A 22,494-nucleotide genomic window follows, 5' to 3' on the forward strand; every position below is an offset into this window, starting at 1 on the left:
CTCGGAGTTTTCCGGGCTCCGTTCCTTCCCTCCCCACCGGGCCTCCTCTTCCCAGGCTGCAGGAGGTGACTGCTGGGGAGGAGGGAGGACCAAGCCGACCCGGGACTCTGGGTTGCGGTGTTCGTGCCTGCCGCGGGGCGGTGTCCCCGGAGTTCCCAGGAGCCCCGCGCGCGCCACTCCCTCCTCCTTGCGCGGTTCCGGCGCCCGCAGTGGCCCTTTAAAAGGCAGGGTCTTGTCCAGCGGGGGCGGGCGGGGGGCGCTGACCACCGCCCCCGGGGGCCCGGCCCCTCCCCTCCATCCCGGCCCCTCCCCCGCCCTCGGCGCGTCCCTCCCTCGGTCCCCGCGTCGCTCGCCGGGCGCACGCTCCGCCTCCGCCAGTCGGCCGGGCTGTGTGGTGCGCGGCGTGGAGCGGGAGCCGGACGCGCGGCTGGGGCTGGGGGCTGGGAGCGCGGCGCGCACGGCCTCCCCGCGCGAGATAGGCGCCCGCCACCGGGCGAGGCCGGCGCCGAGATGGCAGACATGGGCAGCAAGGGGGTGACGGCGGGGAAGATCGCCAGCAACGTGCAGAAAAAGCTCACCCGCGCGCAGGAGAAGGTGAGCGCGCCCGAGCACCGGCCACCTGTCCTCCCCTCCCCACTCGGGGCTGGTTCTCACCCGGGGTCCGGCACTGTCACCTCCGGACGACCACTACCCAGGGCCTTCGGGGGTCCCCGGGCTGCGGCCCCCAGGCGTTCTGCGCGCGCCCTCTTCGGCTCGCGTCCTTGTCTCCTCGCCCGGTGCCGGGGCCGGGGCAGGCGCGGGCGCAGCAGTCCCTTCACCCACCCCTCCTCCAGCCGCTTTGTCCCTTCGCCGCTCTCCCGCAGGGAAGTGGCGGCCTCGCTCCGGGCTCCTCTCCGGGAGGGCAAAGCCGGCTGACCCCGCCCCGGAGGCCGCGGCCGGGGAGGCTGGGAGGCGAGGTGGCGACCCCCAGGGCTCCAGGCCCACGCGGCCAGTCCGGCCTGTCCTCCCGACCCCCGGAACACCAGCGCCGGGACTGCCGAGGCTGCTGCCCGGCGCCGGTGGTGGCCTCCTTCCTACCGCCTCTCTACCTCCGTAAGCCGCGGGCCAGAGCAAGGATCGGTTTCCTTTCTCGAGAGGTGCCTGCGGCCTGGGAGCTCCAGCCGGGCCCCGCAGGGGGCCTCACGTTCCCAGCGGCCCGGGAGCGGGTGGCGGCGGCGCCGGCTGTGGGAGCCCCCGGCGGACCCGGGTAGGGAGGGGCGTGTAGTGCGCCGCGGGAAACCCGAGCCCTCCGAGCGGGGCGCGACTCGCGGCTGGCCCGGGGAGATGGATGGAGCCGGGACTCCCGGGGGGCACCTGACTGTGCAGGAAATGCGGGGGGATGGCGGGGCTGGGGGTGCGCGCTGGCCGGCCCTGTTATCTCTAGCCACCTCGGGTGTATTGAATTGGATCAGGCCAGCTGCTGACGCCACTTCCCCTGCTGATCCCGTCTCTGAAATCTGAGAGAGCAGAATCCCCTCTTCTGGCAGGGGGGGCTCCTCGGAGCCTGGCGGTCAGATGGGCCTGAAGCCTCCGCAGCCCCTTGCTAGCGCGTGGGGACCCAGGACGGGCCGGCCTCCCCCTGCCAGGCCTTGCGGCTGTTTATAAACACTGACTTTCTCCCTAAGGATGCAACCACGTGATGGGGGGGGTGCTAGAGCGCCCCTGTGCCTCCCTGGGAGTCCTCCTGCTCATCCTTGTGTTCCCGGCTAAGGAGTGGGTGGGTGTGCGTGCAGGGATAGGCCCGCAGCCAAGCACCAGATCTAACCAGGCCCAGTTCCCCTACCAGGCCGAGAGGAGGAGGGGTTAGAGCCCCCAGTAGCTGGCGGGGGAGGGGGGGCTGGGAAGCCTTCAGGTGGGGTCCCTCTGCCTCTGTCTCCCCCAATGACAAGGTAATCCACGGAAGTGCCTGCAGCCCTGGGCCTGAGCCTGCTTCCTGCTCCTCAGGGTCTCAGGAGATGAATGGGAGGCCGGGACCAGCTCCCCGCCCCCACCACACTCGCTCCTCTTGCTCTTGGTGTGTCCCTCGGCCCCTGGCTGCCTTTTTGCTGCAGCAGCAGTGTCTTTGATGTGGTTCTGGGAGCAGTAGGCAGGGGCAGGGGCAGTTAGCCATGGAGGACTGACCCCCTGGGCGGCCGGCCCTCCCTCTCCAGCCCCTGTTCTGTGGCCACAGGCAGTTGGCCGACAGCTGCTCAGCTGAGTGGATGCTGCGGGGAGCCTGGGACTGCAGCTGCCTGGTGCTCCAGCTGCTCTCCACGCCGTCAGGGACCCTGCCTCCAGCAGAAGCCAAGCCAGCTCCACAGGCCTCCTGACCCCTCCTGAAAGTAGAGTAGCCTTCCTCCCTCCCCCCCTTTCTTGGCCCAGCTGCAGGCTCTGCTCCCAAAAAGTCCTGTGCCTCCAACTACAGCAGCCTTTCCCTGCTTGCCTTCTGCTGCTCGGAATCCACATCACAGCCCTCTTGCAGCCCGGGTACCACTAACCAGGCTGCCTTCCCAGCACCTTCTGGTGGTGCTAATTCCACGTCGAAATCCCGCGGCCCGAACCCTTGTGTCTTACAAGCTTCCCGGCCACTGGCCCCACCTTGCCTTCATCCTCCCCACAAGTAATGGGACCATTCCATTCCCCCTGTTGCCCTGATGGGGGGCAGGGCAGAGGGAATCTTCTTACTTTTTCTTTTGGTCCAGGACTCAGAGGGTGATGGCATGGTCAAGGGCAGCCTGCCCGGCGGGGTCACTGAGCCCACTTTCCTCTGAGTCTCTCTGTGGACACCCCCCGCCCTGGTGGTGGGTTCCCATAGGCTCTCCTGGGCAGATTTCTTTGTGTGTGCCTTTGGGCGTTCACCTGGCCCCATTAGGCGTGTTTGGGGGCTTGTCTTGGTGCCCTGGTGCAGGCCTGCGAGTGGGCGTCCTCCCTCATTCATCATCTCCTGCCTTGACACCTGCTGGGGAGCCCCCTTCCCTGGCTGAGCCCCTGGAAGGCTGTCTCAGGCAGGGTGCAGTGACTGTGGCCTGCACTGAGCTGACTCTCAGGAGGTCTTGTCCCATACTTCTTGCCTCCAAGCCACCCCCAGAGTGCCTGGGTGCAGAGTGCGTGCCTGGAGTTTGGGCCTGTGGGTGCCATGAGGTCATCTTCCCATTGCGTTTGGCTTGTCGGACCCTCTATAAATGACTGTGTCCATTTTTGGGCCTTGAAAGGTGACTGGGCAAAGCCAATTCAGGGTGGGGCTTGGGTCAGATGACAGAAAGGATTAGAGGCTGGCGGGCTGGGCCCCTGGCTGGAGTTGGGGTGGAGGAGTGGCTGGGGAGAAGGACAGCTGGGGTAGGGTGGGGGTGGAATCGGGCCTGCTGGCCCCTCGAGGGCTGCCTCCCCCCGGAGTCCTCAAGGAGCCAAGTTGACTGAGGCTGGCCTGGTTCTGGTGGGGTTGGGCTGGTGATGAGTATGGGAGCGAGGAAGACCCTGGCTAGCATGGGAGCTGAGGGGTGCAGGCTGGACACTGGGGAGGTGCAGGGCCAGGGACTGCCTGTGCCTGGCCCAGGGCTGGCATGTGCTCCTAGAGGAAAGTGCAGGGGGGAGGTTATTTATAGGACCCTGACACATGGCTGTGAATCACACCAGGCCCATGGGCATGGTCAAGGTCTCAAGCAGCAGCATGTAGGAGCCAGGCCTGTGCCCAAGCCCTTTCCTCACATTGGCCTTAGGAGTAGTCAGGCTATTCCCAGAGTGGGTGCACAGGTGCCCCTTTACCAGAAGGGGCATCTGGGGCCCTTAGGCTGGAGCCAGAGCCCCTCCCAGGCCTGGGGCTCCACCTACCTGTATTTTGCATGTGCTCCGCCCCCTTCTCCCGCCCTGGTCCAAAGCTGCTGCCCTCCACCCATTCCCTGTCTTTCCATCTGCCGTCCACCTCTTTCCTTGTACCCCTCTGGCCGCCTCCCTGTCTCTCTTGCTCTGAGCCTCTTTTCTCTGAGCTGCTCTTTTCCCTTGCTTGTCAGCAGTCATGGCTCAGCTTCTCCCTGTGCCTGAGTTATTTATGGGAGAGGGCTCATGTTGCCTGCTGGAGGGGATTTTGAGCTGAGCATACCCTCTGGGGTGGGTGGGTGGGAGTGTCTGGGGCCTGTGGCCCTGTGGCTCTTGCAGGTGGGGGTGGGGAGGCTGGACACCGGACCCCCAAGATCTCCATGAGCCCCCTTGGCCCTGGGTGGCCTCAGCACAGGGGAGACTGGTGGCTCATGGTTGAAGTCTTGCAAAGGCTGTCCTGTCCTGGATGGGGAGAGGAGGCAGAGTTTGCTGGGCTGTGTGGGAGAAGGAGAAGGAGATTCCAGGAGGTATGGACCCACGTGCAGATCAGGGGGTGAGAGAGGCAGGGATGCCAGCTCTCCTACAGAGGAGGGTGTACGGGCATAAGATTTGGGCTGGATTTTTATCAACTTTTGAATGCTGGGGAAATTCAAATATCCCACAGGTTGTCAGGGAAGCCGAGGCTTGAAGCCCTTTCTCCTCTTCCTCACAGATGCCCCCTCAGGGATCCCTTGTCACCCTCACTCTCTGGCCTCTGCTCCTCACAAGCTGTGTGACTTGGACCACAAGTGCGGGATGGGCTTCTTTCTGTGCTAAGGTTCTAGAATCCCCAAGTCCCATCTGCTGGCTACAGAGCATGCATGGGCTCTGAGGTGCCCCCAGCCGCCTGTAGGACCTTCCTGGATGAAGTGGGGATGATGATCTCTCTTCCTCCATGTGTTGATAGGTACCAGGCACACAGCAAGTGCTCATTAAATGCCAGCTCTGTGGCAGCACTAGCAAGCCCACACCGGGAGTCCCCCCTCCCCTAGAAGTGTCCATTACAGGCCTCCATAGACAGCTAATCCCTGCTGAGCCCTGGGCTGCTCGGGGCTTAGGATGTTGTCACAGCCCTGGGATGGTGTGTGTGTGCGCATGCGTATGCATGTGTGTGGTATGTACAGGGGCAGCCTGCGGGTGGGCGGAGGGCCTGGGGCTTGGACTCAGTTTTGTTGGGAGAATCTTGCATCCTGCACAGCAGCTCCCCTCCCTGGGCTTTCCTTGTCTCCATTGGTACGGTGATGATGATGGGGTCTGCCTAGTCATCCGTTCATTGACACTGTAAATATGGAGCACCTGCTATGCACTGGGCACTGCTGTAGTGCCTGAGGGTGTGGGGGTGAGCATGACCAAGCCCCTGGCCTGGCCGGCTGACACTGTAGCAGGGGTGACAGGCAGCTCCCAGGGTGGGAGAGTGGGAGGTGCCTTCAGACCCCAGGGATGCTCCCACAGTGGGAGGGGTTGAGTGGGACAGAGGACCCTGCGAGGCAGAGGGCTTCCTATGGTCTGCCATCCTGCTATGTTTTGTTTTCCCAAAGCCTTCTCTTGGGCATTTCATTTTGGGATTAAAAGTGCAAAGAACAGGATACTGTGGGAGACAGGCTGGGGCAGATGTGCAGCTTCGGGGGCTGTTTTTATGTAGGTCCAGGTACACAGGCACTGCTGCCTAAGATGTGGGATGTGAGAGGTGGGAGAGACCAGAATGAGGAGGAGGAAGGGACTGCAGACAGCTGGGACTGGGGGCACTTGTTGGATTTCCATGCTAAGCAGTGACATGGTGTAGTGGATAGGACGTGGGACAGGTTGGGTTGCTCTCGCTGAGTTGCTGCCCCTGAGCAAGTCATGTGGATCTCTGTGTGCCTTGGTTTTTTCATCTGGACCTGCCCAGGCCTTTGAGAACATGAAAGGCTGACACACAGCAGAGGCTGCTAACCAAGGACAGGGCCCTAGAGGCCACGAGCAGAACCAGCCATTTGCTGTTCCTGTCCTGTGGAAGGCATACGTCTCCTGGGTAGGCCTAGCCTGGCCCTTGGGGCTCCTTGGATGCCCTCCACCACCCCTCTTCCCCCCAGAGGCTTCCTCTTCCTCAGGAGGACACGAGGTTGTGGCCATGCCAAGAGCTGACAGGTGTCAGGCTTGGGGACCTGAGAGAAGATAGGCGCTTCCTGCGCTGAGGGACGCCTTTGTCAAATATTAACTTATTAATGGGCAGGGGTTAGTGCATACCTGCCGCATGCCATTATCACAGGTGAAGGCATCGAGAGGCCTATCCAGCTCCATGCACGCCCACAGCTGTCTGTCTGGCCGGGTAACTGGGTTGCCGTCTCTCTAGGGTCAGTAGCTAGGTCCAGCTTGGGTCAGGCTGTGGAGACCTACAGCAGGGTAGAGGGTTGCTCATCAAGACACTTCCCCTTGGAATAAAGATTTAGATCCCCTGTCTGCCCCCCATAGGTAGACCCCATTGGAGTCCAGAGTTACCCTGTGTGATGTAGGTAGACTCTGGGGTCTTGTAAGGGCCTGGGGTTTGCAAATGCAGATCCAGAGGCAGGAGTTGGCATCTGCAGGTGAGTCCAGGTAAGACCAAGAGGGAGTCTTTCCCAGATGATGCAGTTACATTGTATCCAGCTAAAGGAGCACCCTTTCTTCTGAGATTGAATCCTGTCTACTTTCCTTTTTTTTTTTTTGTCATTGCTACATTGTTTCGGTATGGGAGGATGGTGATACTAGTTGAATGTTCTTGGGGAGAAAGTAGCTGTGGTGCTGAACATACACACACACACACACACACACACGCACACACACGCATGCACACACACAGGGAAGGCTTTTTCTGGTGTGCAAAGCCAAGCTGTGGTCCATGTGGGTCCCCGCTGTGGCCTGGGTCCAGGACTGAGGCAGGCGCATGTGTCTCTGCATCGCGAGGGTGTAGATGCCTCTTGTGGTCACTGTCGCATGCCATGTCCCCAGCATGGCACACAGTAGGTGCTCTGTGCATCCAATTTTCTTTCAGTGTCCTCAGGGGATTGGTTTCAGGACTGCCCTTGGATACAAAATGTAAGGATGCGCAAATCTTATATCAAATGGCATAGTATTTGCATATAACCTATGTATACTCTCGTATCCTTTATGTTTTCAAAAGTTATTTTCTTTTAAATTTTTATTTATTTATTTGAGAGGCAGAGAGAGAGAGAGAGAGTGAGTGAGAGCGAGCTTCCAGCTGCTGGTTCACTTTCCAAATGTCCATAATGGCCAGAGCTGGCCTGGACTGAAGCTGGCAGCCAGGAACGCGATCCAGGTTTCCCACGTGGTCAGCAGGAACACAGTCACTCGAGCCAGCGCTGCTGCTTCCCAGGATCTTGCATTAGCAGGAAGCTGGAGCAGTGAGCTGGGGCTGGGTATCAGAACTAAGTACTGCCGTATGGGATGCAGGCATGGTGACTGCCAGTCCAAAGGCCTGTCCCTTCTCACACACTTTTTTTTTTTAAGATTGATTGATTTATTTGAAAGAGTTACACACAGAGAGAAGGAGAGGCAGAGAGATCTTCTGGATCTCCCACATGGGTGCAGGGGCTCAAGGACTTGGGCCATCGTCTACTGCTTTCCCAGGCCATAGCAGAGAGCTGGATCAGAAGTGGAGCAGCTGGGACTTGAACCGGTGCTCATATGGGATGCTGGCACTGCAGGCATCTTTACCTGTTATGTGACAGCTCCAGCCCCTTTCTCACATACTTTTAAGTCATCTCTAGATGACTTAGAATGCCTACTGTAGTATAAATGCTTCAGAAATAGTTGCTATAATGTACCATTTAGGGAATAATGACAAGAAAAGTCTGCACATATTCTGTACAGACATCATTTTTTAAAAAAGATTTATTATTGTTTATTTATTTATTTTTAATTAGACAGGTAGAGACAGTGAGAGAGAGACAGAGAGAAAGGTCTTCCTTCCGTTGGTTCACTCCCCTAATGGCTGCCACGGCTGGTGCTGCACCGATCCGAAGCCAGGAGCCGGGTACTTCCTTCTGGTCTCCCATGTGGGTGCAGGGACTTGGGCACTTGGGCCATCCTCCACTGCCCTTGCAGGCCACAGCAGAGAGCTGGACTGGAAGAGGAGCAACCGGGACTGGTACCTGGCTCCCCAACCAGGACTAGAACCTGGGGTGCCGGCGCTGACGGCAGCACTGGCCATTTATTGTTTATTTTGAAAGGCAGAGGTACAGAGAGAGAGAAAGAGAGAGAGAGAAAGAAAGAGAGAAAGAGAGACAGAGAGAGAGGTCTTTCATCCTTTGGTTCACTCAGATGGCCACAATGGCTGAGGCTGGGCCAGGCTGAAGCCAAGAGCCAGGAGCTTCTTCTGGGTCTCCCACATGAGTGGCAGGTGCCCAAGTTCTTGGGCCATCTTCTGCTTTCCCAGGTGTATTAGCAGGGAGTTGTTGGAAGTGGAGCAGCCAGGACTCGAACGCGTGTCCATATGGGATGCTGGTGCCACAGGCAGTGGCTTAACCCATTATGCCACAGTATCAGCCCCAGATGTCACTTTTTCCTCCCCCAAAATATTTTCCTTCTTTGGTCTCCTGAATCCACAGAGGCAGGGCCCACGGATTTGGAGGACCAAGTGACACCTGCTTTGGGCAAGGGGTTCAGTATTGACACCTGGCAGGGGCCTAAAACAGGCAGGGCCAGGGCTGCAGGGCCAGGGGAGTGCAGGACTCTATGGGGCACACCAGGCCTCCCTGTGCACCACCGAGTCCCCTGACGAAGTGGCTGTGCTGGTTAAGCTGCACAGGGCTGGTGGTGGGACCAAGCCTGAACCCACAGCTGCAGCACTGGGTGCCTGAGAATGGGGTTCTGTGATTGGCTGGGGCTCTTCCTGGGGTGTCCTGCCTGATTTTAGGCCAGATGGCAAATGGGGCTTGGCCTGGGTCCTCTGCAGTGGGATGACCTTAACACAAAGCTTTCGGGTGACAGGTGCCAGGCTGGGGAGGGTTTGCTGGCCCCAGGAGGTCACTGCTAGGCCAGTGAGCTGCTGCCCTCAGACAGGGGTCGAAGCTCTTTGCTGCGCCTCCTCCTTCTGCTCCCTGACCCAGATCCCCAGTGGGATGGCAGATGGGGTGGGATTGGGGTCACAGCATGGGGTAGAGGATCTGTGGGTCACGGTGGCCTTGGGGCCCCTACAAGTGGCATGTGTCCCCCTGGTCTGTGCTGGGTCCCCATCCTGCACTGCCTCCGCCCTTTGGAAGGGCAGCGAGCTGCAGACTTCTCTCTGCAGTGTGAGGGCTGCAGTGGCCTGGAGCCTGGATCATCACGGGGAGTGAGTGGGTGGCTACACACAACTGCGGCAGCCAGAGCACTGGTTCTGGAGATAGTCCTCGGGGTGGGGGGGTGGGCCTCCCTATCCTGGGGACCCCCAGGGTGCCTTTGTTAGGGGGATCCCTGCTGGCTCCAAAAATGAGCTCCTTATTTTTTTTTTAAAGATTATGTATTTATTTATGTAAAAGGCAGAGTGACACAGAGAGAGGGAGAGACTAATAGAGAGACAGAGAAAGAGGTCTTTCATTCATTGGTTCACTCCTCAGATGGCCACAATTGCAGGGGCTGGGCTAGGTTGGGGTGAGGAGCTTCTTCTGGGTCTCCCACATGGACGGCAGGGGCCCAAACATTTGGGCCATCTTCTGCTGCTTTTCCCAGGCATCTGCAGGGAGCTGGATCGGAAGTGGAGCAGCTGGGACACGAATTGGCATCCTGGATGGGAATCCAGCGCCGCAGGTGGAGGATTAGCCTATTGAGCCGTGGCACCGGCCACTCCTGGCTTCATCTTATGCTGAATTAGCTCCCCAGAGGTGGGGGCAGAGGCTGTGGCTGTGACTGCCCTCTTTCTTAATCTCTCCTGATGGCCTGGCCACTGTGGGCAAGGATGCCCAGGTAATGACCATACACTGGAGGAGGAAAGCCTGCCCCTAGAGGAGGAAAGCCCACCTTGCACGTGGTGCACATCCCCGGACTTGGGGCTGGGGAGGGCACTGGAACCTGGAGGCATCTCCAGTCTCAGGCTGGGGCAGCAGGGCAGGCTCCTTGGAGGAAGTGGCACCTGAACTGATGTTGAAGGGCAGAGGAGGTAGGTCTTGGGTGGGGAGAGATGTTTCTGGCAGTGGTGGGAGCAGCATTTGCCAAGGCCTCCTGTTCGGGGGGCCAGAATGTGGGTGTGCATATGGCATAGGGTGTAGCCTGTGGCCTCCGGAAGAAGCCAGCTCTGTCCTAGACCCCTGCGTGCCTCTGGCTCCTCAGCCAAAGGTGCCCTGTGTTAGGTTCCTGGCTGTGTGAGCCCCGGCTTTGTGGTGAGGAGGTGGCTGGGGGTGAGGACTGGGTCCCCCAGAAGGTGTGGCCTTGCCAGAGAAGAATCCAGGTATGCCCAGGAAGGCACAGGGAGCTGGGTCAGGGATGGGGCTGCTGTCCTGGCACCCACCTGTCTGGCCCAGTATGGCCTATCCAGCCAGGCTTGGCAACAGCATCCGGTACCTGCTACAGCACACACTTGCTGCTTCCCTGTCTACGAATGAGGGGGTGACTGCAGGGCCGGTGGGCTGGAGGGCATCCCTGTGGGTCCAGTTATTCACCCAGATGGCCACAGGGATCCCCTTGCTTCTGGGTCAGAGCCAGGGAGGACCCTCATTGAGGCAGCTGTGGGGCCCTGGCTCCAGGTACAGACCACCGGGTAGGAAGCAGGTGCAGTCCGTCTCAGGGATGGAGGTGAGAGGGGCCAGGCTGAAGGCGCTTTGCTGGGACAGCAGGGCTGGTGGGGGATGGGGCCAGGACAGCCTCTGCCAGTCCGTCCCCTTTTTCCAACAGCTGCTGCTACTTTCTTTGGACCCTTTGCTCAACTCGACTGCTCCCTGGAGCTCCAGCCAAGATGCTGGAGCCAAGGGCCAGCCTGTGCCTGCCACTGGGCCCCAGGGACTGACCTAGCACTGAGAGGCCTGGGCTGGGAGAGATCCCTAAGGGGACCCCCTGTGTCCCACATACCCGGCCTGCTGGGGCACCCCTATTTCTGTGGGCTGTCATCCGGCTCTTTGATTGTTACGGTGGAGCCAGATCTGAGTGATGGGGTGGCTTGGGGGCGCTGATTAGAACCCAGGACTGCTGGCAGGTGGGCTGGGGGAGGGAGAGATTGAGTGAGCAAAGGGGAAGAAGAACTTTGAGGGTCATGCGGGAGGGGTTAAGGAGCTTTAACCCCCAAAGAGAAGAAGGAGTGCAACCCAGCGAGACCACTCCCCTGCTCTGTGGCCTGGACCAGTCACTTCCTTGAGGCCCCTCTTCTTCCTTCATACATGGGGTGATGAGAGTCGCTGCCCCGGGGGTTTGTGGGAACATCCAGGAGGAGGTGAGGGTGGTGTTCAGGGAGGCGCAGGGCCTGCGCCAATGTGGTGCGGGGCAGGAGCTTGGGAAAGCCCTGGCAGTCCCCGGTTGGCTTTTGTGCTTTGAGCTCTCCTCTGAGCAGATGTCCGCATACTTGACATTGAACTGCAGTGCCTCCCCCCCCCCCCCCCCCGCCTTCTGTAAAAGCTGAAGAAACTAAATTGGGAGGTGTTGGCATCACCTCTCCAGGAGTGAAGTCAGGGACATGGTTCCAGGTGCAGCTGTGGTTGGAGGAGGCACAGAGTCACACACTTCATTCGTTCATTCATTCATGCTTTGGAGGGACCTCATGATAGTGAATGGAACAGGCGTGAGTGACCTGGGTGGGACCCCTGGCTCTGCCACCGAGCCTCAGTGTTCCCATCTGGGAATTGGGAAGCTTGAGATGCTCCTTGTCAATGAAATTGGGGGAAGCGGCTCCTGTGGAGGGTGTGGCAGTCACTGAGTAGGATCCTGCTGGGGCCAGCTGGCTCTGGATGGCCCCAGAGGGGGGCATTGGTTATCTGCTGAGAGCCACCCTGCCTGCCACTTTCCATTGTTTCTTCCTGTGCCCTGTGAGGTCCATTTGGCCCCTGTGGACATTGAGGCTAAGGGAACCTTGGGATATACCCCCCTTCTGGGCCTCAGACCTGGCCCCAGGTTGGCCTTTCCCAGGTGCTGCTGCCCCCAGCCCTGAATCCGGGGAGGGAGAGGGCGAGTGCTTGGAGGTGACTCCTGGAGCACAAATGCCAGTGCTTGAGCTTTCCACAGAAAGTCTCCGCGTGGGAGCTGCCTTTGTCCCTGAGCACCTGGTCTATGGGAAGGCTGGGACCCTTGGCAGCCCCAGGAGGCTTCAGGGACTTCCACATGGCCCTTGGAAACCCCCCCCCCCCATACACACACTTAGGGACCCCAGGAGGGAGGCAGGGTGTGGGGAATCTGGGTGCCTGCAGGGTATCCCTAGAAGGTCAGGGTCAAGTGCAGCTGGCCTGACTGCATTTCTAGGAGAGTTCAGGTGGAGGGAGAGCGGGGTCCCCATGTCAGAGCTCCCAGCTCCTGTGAGGAAGGGGCTGGGGGGAGCCTGGAGAGCGTTAGCAGCTTGGGAGGGGATTTGAGGATGTGTTCATGGTGGGGAGTGGGATCCGAGTCTTGTTCCACAGTGAGAAGCAGAATCCGCCATTAATTGGATGCATTTGCTGGACCTGGGACAGGACCCAAGTATTGTTCTTTTTCTGAAATACAAAAACTAAGCCAGGAGTTTGTTCCTTCATGTCCCCTCCTTGTAAGGACTCAGCGAAACAGTCTGGCCCGGCCAAGCTGGAGTGTCACCACTGTCCTGTGTTGACAGCCCTGGGCCCATCCTATCCTGGAGGGGGCCGCAGCCAGGGGCACCCTGGGCCTGTCCTGGGCAGTGTTGGCTGGGCTCTGCGGGCCTGGGGCTCGCTGGAAGAGTGGCTGAGTCAGCACGTGGGAGCTGAACTTGGCGGTGGTGAGGACACAGCTGCGGCACTCTTGGGTCACCCTGGCCGGGAGGCCACCCCCACAGTCTGCAGTGGCCTGTGTCACCGCCAGACTCTAAGCTGGTGCCTGAGCAATGCCATAGGATGGGGGGCCTGCCTGCAGGACTCCAGGAGGGCTGGCGAGACCTGCTGTGTGTGCCTGCAGTGCCTGGCAATTAACAGGTGCATGGCGCTAGCTGGGGGAATGGAAGTGTCACTGCAGAGGATGAGGCCGGGGAGGGCTCTGTAGAGTGTGCTATGCAGCATGGCCTGGTGGAAGGAGGATGGGTTTGTATAGCCTGAGGCCCAGGTTCAGATCCCAGCTCCTCTCTTCTTGAGTCTTTTGACCTTGGGCAAGTTACACAGCCACCTGCCCCTGCATCCTCACTTTTCCTGTTTGTGGAATGTGCTGGTCCCCTACCTGGGAGGGTTGTGTGAGGATTATTGGGGGAGGGTGAGTTGAGGGTGGGGGTGGGGGTAAGGGAGTGGTGGGGGAATGGGTATCTTGTTTCACACACCAGGACACTGAGGGTGGGGTGTCCTGTGGGAGCTGGCTTGGGGACCCAGCCCTGTACCAGGTCTGTGCAGGGGTGGGGTGGGGTGGGGGGAGGGGTGCTAGCTGTGTACCTCTGGGTGTGCTCTCTTGGCCATCCTGTCCAAAGCTGAGGCCTTGGGCAGTGGTAGAGCAACCCAGGCCTCCCCTGGGATCCAGACTGTGGGGCCTGAGGTGAAAGAGAGGGCTTTGTGGGGGAGGCTCCAGGCTGTGCTGTGGACGCCCTCCTACCTTGAGCTGCCCCTGTGGGAAGCTGGGCCTGCCCCTGGGATCTGAGGTGTGGGCATCCACTCCCACCTTGCACCTTGTCTGTTCTCATCTTTTGGCTCATTCCTGTGATTTTTGTCTTTTTTATTTTTTTGAAGGAATGGATGACTCCGTCTGTTCCATTCCCCCTTGCTGGTGGAGAGGCCTCCCCGGGTTGGGGGAGCAGAGTTAGGAGGATCCAAGAGCAGCAGGGAGGAAGGGCAGCGAGGCTGGCTGGCTAGGGCTGTAGTCCTGGGGCCCCGCTCCCTCTCCAGGTGGGAGCCCTTGTCCTGGGGGGGGGGGGTCTCTGGAGGCGGGCCCAGGCCATGCCTTGGAGGATCACCTAGGACAGTGAGGCTGGGGGCTGCACTGTTGTTGATGCAAAGCCAGTGGGAAGTCTTTTTTTTTTTTTTTTTTTGCTGGGGGGGGGGGGGTGTTCCTTACTGCACAGGTGATCTGTGTCATCTTATTTCTGGATTGCTGAGCAGTAGCATCTGTCCTTGTCTCTGGGGTGTTTGGGTGCTGTGAGAGCCCTGGATGCCAGGCGTGGCGGGGCTCAGAGGGCGGTGACCAGCTCAGAGCTGTGGGACACTGAGAAGCTGGCCTCAAGGGCTGTGGCTGGTGGTGCCAGGGGGAGCTCCAGGTGGAAGGCAGGCAGGGCTTGAACCAGCAGCTCCGACTCCACGCTGGGCAGAAGACGGGCCGGGGCTCAGCCTCTGGGTGCAGCTGCTTTCCTCCTGCTGCCTCTGTGCAGTCAGTGGGACTTAGATTTTGACCCACGGAGGGTTGGTTTGGCACAACCTGTCAGGGTGGGGCTGGGTTGTCCCCTCCCCTGTCTGTGCACGCCAGTCCCACTCAGGGCTGACCCCCTGCATCCCCTGGGGATGGAGGATGGTGCCTCCCACGGCCCCTTCATCTGCAGGTTCAGTCGCCCCCTTTGGCAGCACAAGAATATGGGGGTGCAGGATTAGCATTTATGTCATCTGCTGGGGCAGCCGCACAAGGCCCCCAACCTGTTTTCGGTCCCCTCTTGCTTCCCTCTCCCAGTCTCCAGCTTGAGCTGATCTCTTTCTGATCCAGCCCTTCCCCGCACCTGCCGGGTCCCTTCCTCCCTCCCACCCCCTCCAGCCTCGCTTCCCACTTCTGGACCCCAAGGCGGAGGAGCCCCTGTGGTACCTTCACTGTACTGAGTAGGTGGACAGCCCAAGGCCATGGCAGGAGGCCTTCAGACAGCTCCTGGGCAGCTGAGGGCCTGGGAGCAGCCACAAGGTCTGGTGGGGGTGGGGGAGCAGCCCTCCCCCATTCTGTGCTGTGGGTGGAGCGTGCCAGCTCTTGGGTGGGCAGGGCTGGTGGGAGCTATTTAAAGCTTGCTCTGGATATCAACTCCTATGAATAACAAATACAGCAACAGGAATATCCAAAATAATAACTGCAATGGGTTTGAAATGAACACGCATCCCTATTAGGTGCCACTTGGCCCTTCCCCGTGGCACAGATGTGGAAACTGAGGACTCGGGTTAAGGAGTGTGGGTTTGGGTTGGACTTCTCTGACAGGACAGATGTGCAAAGGGCTGGGAGCATCCAGAGGGGCAAGTCGCCCCTGTGCCTGGGGTGCAGTCAGGGAAGGCTTCCTGGAGGAAGTGCCATTCAGGTTCAGCATGGCCTGGTATGGTCAGGGAGATAGGGCTTCTGATGAAGACTGTTGGGGTGCCAGTTACCACTCTCCACTTAGCCCCGAGGTGGGTGGGTGCTGGCTGGACCTTCTGCTTCCCCTCCCTTGAGCTCTGCCCTGGCTGCAGCTGGGGCTGGCTGGTGCCTGGCTGTTCCCTGCCATGGCTCCTCCTCCTCTAAGCTTGGGAGCAGGCGATGAGGAGTGGGTGGGAGGTGGGTGGGCTGCAGGAACAGATTCCACCCCTCTGTTTATAGCCAGCATCTTGATCCTAGGCTCAGAATAGCACCCGCACTTGTGTGCAGGGGACAGGTGGGGCTGGCGGCTGTGCTGACATCTCTGGACAGGTGGGCGGACGGGGGCAGTGGCCAAGGGTGGGGTGCATGCCTGTGGAGCCGGGCTGTCCTCAGCGGACTGACCAAGCACGACAAGAGGGCAGGGGTCGCCCTGTGCCATCTGCCGGCCATAGCCTCACTGCCAGTCTTTGGGCGTGTGGCTGGGAAGTGGAGTGAGGAGGCCCACCTAAGGGTTCCCATTGGCAGCTGCTGCCATTGGTTATCAGGGGCCTTTTATCAAAGGGGACAAGAGAAGCTGGGTGGGGGCTTGCAGGGAGGTGAGGGGGCTGCAGAGGGGCGACTGGCCCCTGGGAGGAAGGCGGGGCGGGTGTTGCTTGTCATCCCCAAAGAGTGCCACAAGTAAGCCCCAGTGAGTCATGCGACAGGTGCACAGGGAAGGGAAGGCACCGAGGGGAGGGCCAGGCAGAGGGTGGGATGTGGGAGGCCCAGCTCTCTGGCCTGGGTGGGGCCAACCCCAGATCAAGCTGGGGTAAAGGGACTGGAAGGACAGGGGCCACCAATCTGTGCTGGGCCCTCTTGTTTACACATTCATGCTTCAGCCTTAAAAATGCCCCTGGAGGGAGCTCTTGGCTTCCTTACATGGCTCAGAGAGGTGAAGTTACCTGCCCAGGGTCACACAGCCTGGACCTCCTGCCTGCCTCTCCTGCCCTGGTGGCCTCCCCTACCTGAAGGGGCCCCAGGCAGCTGTCCACACACTCAGAGTCGGTTGCCTGGAGCAAGAGGGACTGAGGGGACAGGTGGGTGGGGTATGGGGTGTGGCAAGTGCCCACGGAGTGGTCTGTCTTGGGTCCTGGCCGTTGTGTCTCCTCCTTCCCCTGACATCTCTGGGCACTCATTGAGACCCTGGTGGTCTTCCTAGCAGGTGTCCCCATTGCCCCTCCTCTCTTTCATGGCCCCACATCTGCCAGGGGGCCTCTCACCTTTTACATAGGTACTTGCCCTGACCCCCTGCAGGTGCCTGGGGGCCATAGCCTTGTAGGGTGGCTGGGTGGTCTGGGGAGTGTTCAGGCCATGCCTTGGTTTCCTCTTCTCTAAGGTGGGGATGTAATAGGATTTCCTGTGTGGGCTGAAAGAGAGGGTTGGCTGCTGAGCCAAGCCAAGGGCTCAACATGAAACCCAGCACCTGGCGTTGTGGGGCCTCCTGGTCTTACACCTGGCCTTGTACCCATAGCCTGTTCCCACCTCAGGGCCTTTGCACCTGCTGTGGCTATTGTCCCTCCATCTGATTTGCTGCTGCTCCACCTGGCCTGCTGGGAGCAGAGCTCCTCACTGTGTTTGGGGGTGGGGGTGGGAGCGATGCAGAGTTCCCTTCCTCCAGTGAAGTGTTGGCTGGGAAAGGCTGAGGGTGGAGGGCTGTTCTGAGAGGTCTGGCTGGCTGGGCCTTGGTTGCACTCTGAGTGGGCCCGGCCCTCCCAGAAACTCCTAGGGAGGACACCAATTTCTGCTATTGATCAAGAAGGGGCTTGTCCGGGTAGAGGAGGGGGTGCATGAGGCCGGGAGCAGCCCTCCACGGGGCTCTGGTGCTTCTGTCTCTCCTCTTGGCCAACCCTGTGTTCAGGCAACGCCAGCTTTGTCACGGGCAGGGAGACTGTCAAGGGTGACCATGGGCTCTCCAACACAGAGGTCCGGTGCAAATTCTCACCCTTTGCTTACTAGGCCTCAGTTTCTCTATTGTGCCATGCCTCATGTCTCCCCGAGAGCCCTGGGTAAGACTTCTGGCTTTTGGGTGCCTTTGGATGAGCCACGTTCTGTAGCCTCCTCTTCCCCACCCCTCCTCAGCCCCTCCTGTCCCCCACCCCAGGCTCCCTTGTCCCTTGGCCCCTGGCCCTACTCTGGGTCCCTTCTGTATCTGTTCTGGCTGTGTCCTGCACCAGCCACCCCAGCTCTGAGGTTGCTCTGAGGTCGGGGTGACTCCGCCCTGGTAGCTGACCACAGCCTTATCTCTTTAACTGGCTGGAATTTCAGGCACCCTGGGAGGTGGGGAGGGGAGGGACTTCTTGGCTGGGAGTGAACCTGACACCCTTCCCTGGGGGCTCAGCGACCTGACCTTTGCAGCTGGAGAGCTGGGAGAAGACCCCCCCCCCTTCTCCCCTCTTCCTTCCATCTTTCTCAGAACTGGAGTTAGGCTGCCAGCCCCGGAAAGGGGGATCCCATATGGGAGAAGCCCCCACCAGGGCCAGGCAGGGCTGGGAGGGCACCCAGACTTTAACCCCGCCCACCAGGTTCAAGGTGTTGTGGGGCTGACCTGGGTGGCCATGTTTTTGTTGGGACAATGAAGGACATGGGGAAGGACCCCGAACTGCCTTTTCTGCTCTCACCACTATTGCGCAGAGAAAAGGCAGAATGGCTGGAAAGAGGAAGGAGGGTGACAGACTTAGAGAGTCTCGTGGCTTCTGCTGCTCTGCACATGGCGTGGGGGCCTTCCAGGGCGCCAGGACTGGGTCAGAGACCCATCTCGGGATCTCCTTGCGGAGGTGGAGGCCGGGAGCTTCCTGGGGGAAGGGCCCAGGGTTGAGGTGGCCCAGTAAGAATGGAGATGTTTTTCCGGGTTTGTATTTCATTGCAAAACTCCTTGCCAGCTTTGCATGTTGGTCTGTAGGACAGGCTGCCTATGTAAGTTATGTCGTGAAAGTATTCCCTCCCTCGGAGTCTCTTACCACAAACCCCATACATACTGCTCGCTCGCTCCCCCCTCCTCCGGATGCCTGTGTCCCCCAGTTTGAGTTTGGGTTTTGCAGATGGTCATGTTTGGGGGTCCCAGCTCTGTTGCCTGTTGGCTGGGCATCTTCCTGAGCCTCTGTTTGTTCATTGTGTAAAATGGGACCAAGTGTCGCCATCTCAGGGTGGCCCTATGATGTGAGCCTGACTCAAGGCTGGTAATTCCCTTCAGGTAGGATCCTGGGACCAGGGGTTCCCCGGGGGTGGGGGGGGGGGTCGTGTCTTGCCTGGGAGCTTCCTTGTGCTCAGAGGCAGGGGCAGATGCAGTGCCTTTAGCTGGGGAAGGGTCCCTGTTGTTAGTGGGGGAGGGGAAGGCAGGTTGGCAGCTGGCCTGTCCCCAGAGCCACTGGCCTTCCCTACCATTGTCTCCAGCTGGCCTGGGAAAACAGAGGCCCCAAGGAATTGGGTGCAGAGGGACCCAAGGGAGGCTGGAGCCAGGTGGTCTCCTGGGGGCAGCCCCGAGCATGCACTAGGTGGGGGAGGGACTGGAGCAGGAAGGGCCCCCTAGCGATGGTGCCGTCTGGATGCTGGCTTCCCTCTCTCTGGTTTTCTCTCCTGCATTCTGGGTTCTTCTTCCAGGGTCCCTGCCATGTGCCTGCTGTGCCCGGGGTTGGGAGGGGAACTGGAACCCTGCTGGGTTGTGTGGGTGCCCGTGTGTGGTCATTGCACATCTGGGGTGTCTGCCTTGCATGCACATGGAGCTTGCTGCGCAGGGGGTTCAGGGCCCAGAGCATTCTTGTCTCTTAGGGGTGGAATGCTGCCCCTGGATCTTGCCTAAGGCCAGTGTCTCAACTCTTGCTCCTGAGCCATCAGACCTCCCTGGGGGCTGGAAGGGGAAGCCTGCTGGGTGGCCCCAGCGACAGGGCAGAGCCTGCAGCTGCCAGGGGGATGTAGCCTCATGTTCGAGCCCCTCTTTCCCTTGGTCACAGGCAGCTCTGGCTCTGCCCACCAGGCCTAAGCTGTCACCAATGGAGTTGCCAGCCTTGGCTGAGTGTTGCCATTCTGAAGAGGCAGGATTGCCCACACCTCCCTATGTGTGAGGTCTCTGGGCTTGGAGGAGGGACAGGCAGAGTTTTCCTGGGCTACATGAAATGGCAAAGCTGCTTGATGTACAGTCACTGGCCCCAAGCATGAGCCCCAGCCTACAGGGGTGGCCCAGTGGGCAGATGCTGGGCTGTAGGGTGTACAGTGCTTCCTCTGCCCTCCCCTGGCACACTGGGGAAGGGGTCCTGGGGAGGTGACTTTGAGGCAGTGGGTTCTGCTAGTGGCGATGGCGGTGCAGAACTCCATGTGCCTACAGGGCACCAGGAGACTTGCCAAGGAGATCCTCTGGTCTAGCAGGTCTGGGTGGGTTGGGAAAGTCTTTGTCTTCACCAGGCTCTCAGGGCATGGATGCAGCTGCTTCGAGGGTCTCTCCTGATGCATCTCAATTTTGTTTTTTGTTTTTTTTTTTTCAAAGATTTTATTTCTTTGAGAGGTAGAGTTACATACAGACAGAGAGAGGCAGAGACAGAGAAAAAGGTCTTCCATCTGCTGGTTCACTCCCCAAATGGCCGTAACAGCTGGAACTGGGCCGATCTGAAGCCAGGAGCCAGGAGATTCTTCCGGATCTCCCACATGGGTGCAGGGGCCCAAGGACTCGAGCAGTCTTCTACTGCTTTCCCAGGCCATAGAAGTGAGCTGGATTGGAAGAGGAGCAGCCAGGACACCAACCTGCACCCATTTGGGATGCCAGCACTGCAGGCGGTGGCTTTACTCACTACGCCACAGTGCTGGCCTAGAGCTCAATCTGAAAGAAGAGGTTACTGTCAGGGGCCAGTGCTGTGGCTTGCTTAGCAGGTTAAGCCTCCTCCTGCGATGCCAGCATCCCATATAAGGGTTGGCTGGTGTCCCAGCTGCTCTACTTCCAATCCAGCTCCTTGTTAATTTGCCTGGGAAAGCAATGGAAGATGGCCCAAGTTCCTGGGCCCCTGCATCCACTTTGGAGACCTGGCAAAAGCTCTGGGCTCCTGACTCGTCCTGGTCCAGCCCTGGCTACTGGGGCTACTTGGCGAGTGAACCAGTGGATGGAAGATTTCTCTCTCTCCCTCTCTTTCTCTTTCTCTCCTCACTCTCTCTGTAACTCTGACTTTCAAAATAAATAAATAAACCTTTAAAAAAACACAGGTCAATATCATGAAAAAACAACAAAAAACTAAATAAATAAAATTAGTACAGGGCACTGTGGTGCAGTGAGGTAAACCACTACTTCAGATGCTCACATCCCGTAGCCTAGTGCCGGTTCGAGTACTGCTTCTTCTACTTCTGATCCAGCTCTCTGCTGATGGCCTGGGAAAGCAGTAGAAGATGGCTCAAGTCCTTGGGTCCCTGCACCCATGTGGGAGACCCAGAAGAAGCTCCTGGCTCCTGGCTTCAGATGGGTCCAGTGCTGGCCATTGTGGCCTTTTAGGGAGCAAACCAGCAGCTAGAAGATTCTCTCTCTCTGTACCTCTTCCTCTCTCTAACTCGGCCTTTCAAATAAATAAATAAATCTTAAAAATAAATGAAGTAAGAAAAGCAAACAAATGATCCAGACCATTGATGGCAGGCCGTGTGTTAAGTAATATTTTGGGGGTGCATGGGGTATCAGGCTCTTAGTGACTGTGCTGAGGTATTCGGAGGTGGGAGGAGGTGAAGTGTCCTGGCATCTGGTCTTTCCCCCTTCTACTGATGCAGCCAGTGGAGACCCCAGCTGAGTTGTGGTTGGCGGTGGGGCCGGGTGCTGTAGGGGGTGGAGTCAGCTGACAATTTGCTGAGCTTTCCTTCTAGCCTGGGGCTTGGGAGGGACAGGTGAAGCCCGGCCAGGAGGGTCGGCCACACCAGGCTGTTTATTGCTGCTGCTGCCGCCGGCCAGGCTGGGCGCTTGGGTGACCGCAGGCTACCAGGCCCGCCCCCTGGCATTTGGGAGCAGGTGTGGACCTGTCACATGGGCGCCATCGCAGAGGGAGAAGAGAGCTGGCTCCTGTGGGTTGGGAGGCTGGGAAGGGGGAAGTCTCAGGACTGTCCTTGGGCTGGGCCACCCGTGTTCCTGTGGATTGCAGCCTGTGCTTGCACCCCTAAACCCTGTGGGCCACACTGCCGCGGCCTCTTGGGGCAGGACTCTTCCTGGGGGACCGCCACTGCTACCCACACAGACTGTGCCCTGCCCACTCATGTGTGACCCCCACTGTGTGTGGGAGGAGACTGGGGCCACAGGGCTGAGGGGAGGTGACCTCAGAGTGTTGGGAGCCAGCCTGAGACCTGGGTGGGGACACAGAGTGCGTGAACCCCTCCTCCCTTTCACCTTGGCGGGGCCAAGGGGGATGTGGCTGGGGCCAGGTGCCCTTCTGCCTGCCTGTCTGGGAGCCTGGGTGGCGGCGGTGTGTGAGGGGGTGCATCCTGCCTCTGTGGTCCCTCACCGCGGGTCCTGCTGGGAGGAGGAAGCCAGGGCAGACGCCCAGCCTCCCCGGGGCTCACTCTCAGGCTGATTCTTGCTGAGGCGGCCGGCTGGCAGGTGCGGGGAGGAGATGATGCGGAAGGTGAGAGCCCAGGCTTTGTCCCGGGTCCCAGCAGGTGGGGATGGGTGCCCTGGCACTGGACACGAGGGCCCTCCCTTTTCTGTGTGTGTGGGAGGGGTGCTGGGAAGGCTGTGAATGGGGGTGGGGGCTGGCTCCTCTGTCTCTGGCTTCCTTCCTGGCACCCTGGGCTTGGCTGTGCTTGTTTAAGCCCTAGGTTCTGGAAGGTGCCATGGGCCATGCCTTTCAGACCGTGGGCGAGGGTCCTCGCAGGGCTCCCACAGGTGCAAGGGGCCTCGGCAGCCTCAGGCTGGAGGGGATGTGGAGTTGGGACCCCCAGGAGGGACTGCCTGGAGCCCAGGGCTCAGCTGGGTGGAGCCACACAGTCCTGCGGACCCAGTGCCCTGGTGACCTGCTGTCCCTGCCCCTGGCTGCTGCTACTCCTGTCCGTCGGCCTTAGGCCCAGTATGTCCTGACTAGTCCTCAAGGGCGCGGGGCGGGCAGTCAGTGCTGAGCCCCTCCCAGGCCACACCAGACTGGCCTGGGGTGGCTTTCTCCATTTTTGAGGGGTGGTGGCCGGCGCTGACATGCGCCCTGGGACTGCCCTGTGTGCGTGCGCGTGGGAACTTGCCCACTGCACCCGGCTGTTAAGGGCCTT

At 59.7% G+C, this 22,494-nt stretch overlaps 1 protein-coding gene across 28 annotated transcripts in view; it reads left to right on the forward strand.

Annotated features, from left to right (window-relative positions):
• Positions 1-253: 253 nt before the first annotated feature.
• Positions 254-22,494, forward strand: part of BIN1 (bridging integrator 1) — a 50,902-nt gene continuing 28,661 nt past the window's right edge. For 25 of the 28 annotated variants that reach the window (XM_051848781.2, XM_051848784.2, XM_051848785.2 and 22 more), the window contains exon 1: positions 338-594. In XM_051848781.2, the coding sequence (XP_051704741.1) occupies positions 511-594 (84 nt within the window). In that variant the 5' untranslated portion in view covers positions 338-510. Of the gene's footprint in view, positions 595-21,833; positions 21,861-22,494 lie in introns of those variants that run through there. The other 3 variants (XM_070071066.1, XM_070071073.1, XM_051848804.2) reach the window with 2 other exon arrangements.

The sequence above is a fragment of the Oryctolagus cuniculus genome, chromosome 3 (genome assembly GCF_964237555.1).
Source record: "Oryctolagus cuniculus chromosome 3, mOryCun1.1, whole genome shotgun sequence".
Lineage (NCBI taxonomy): Eukaryota > Metazoa > Chordata > Mammalia > Lagomorpha > Leporidae > Oryctolagus > Oryctolagus cuniculus.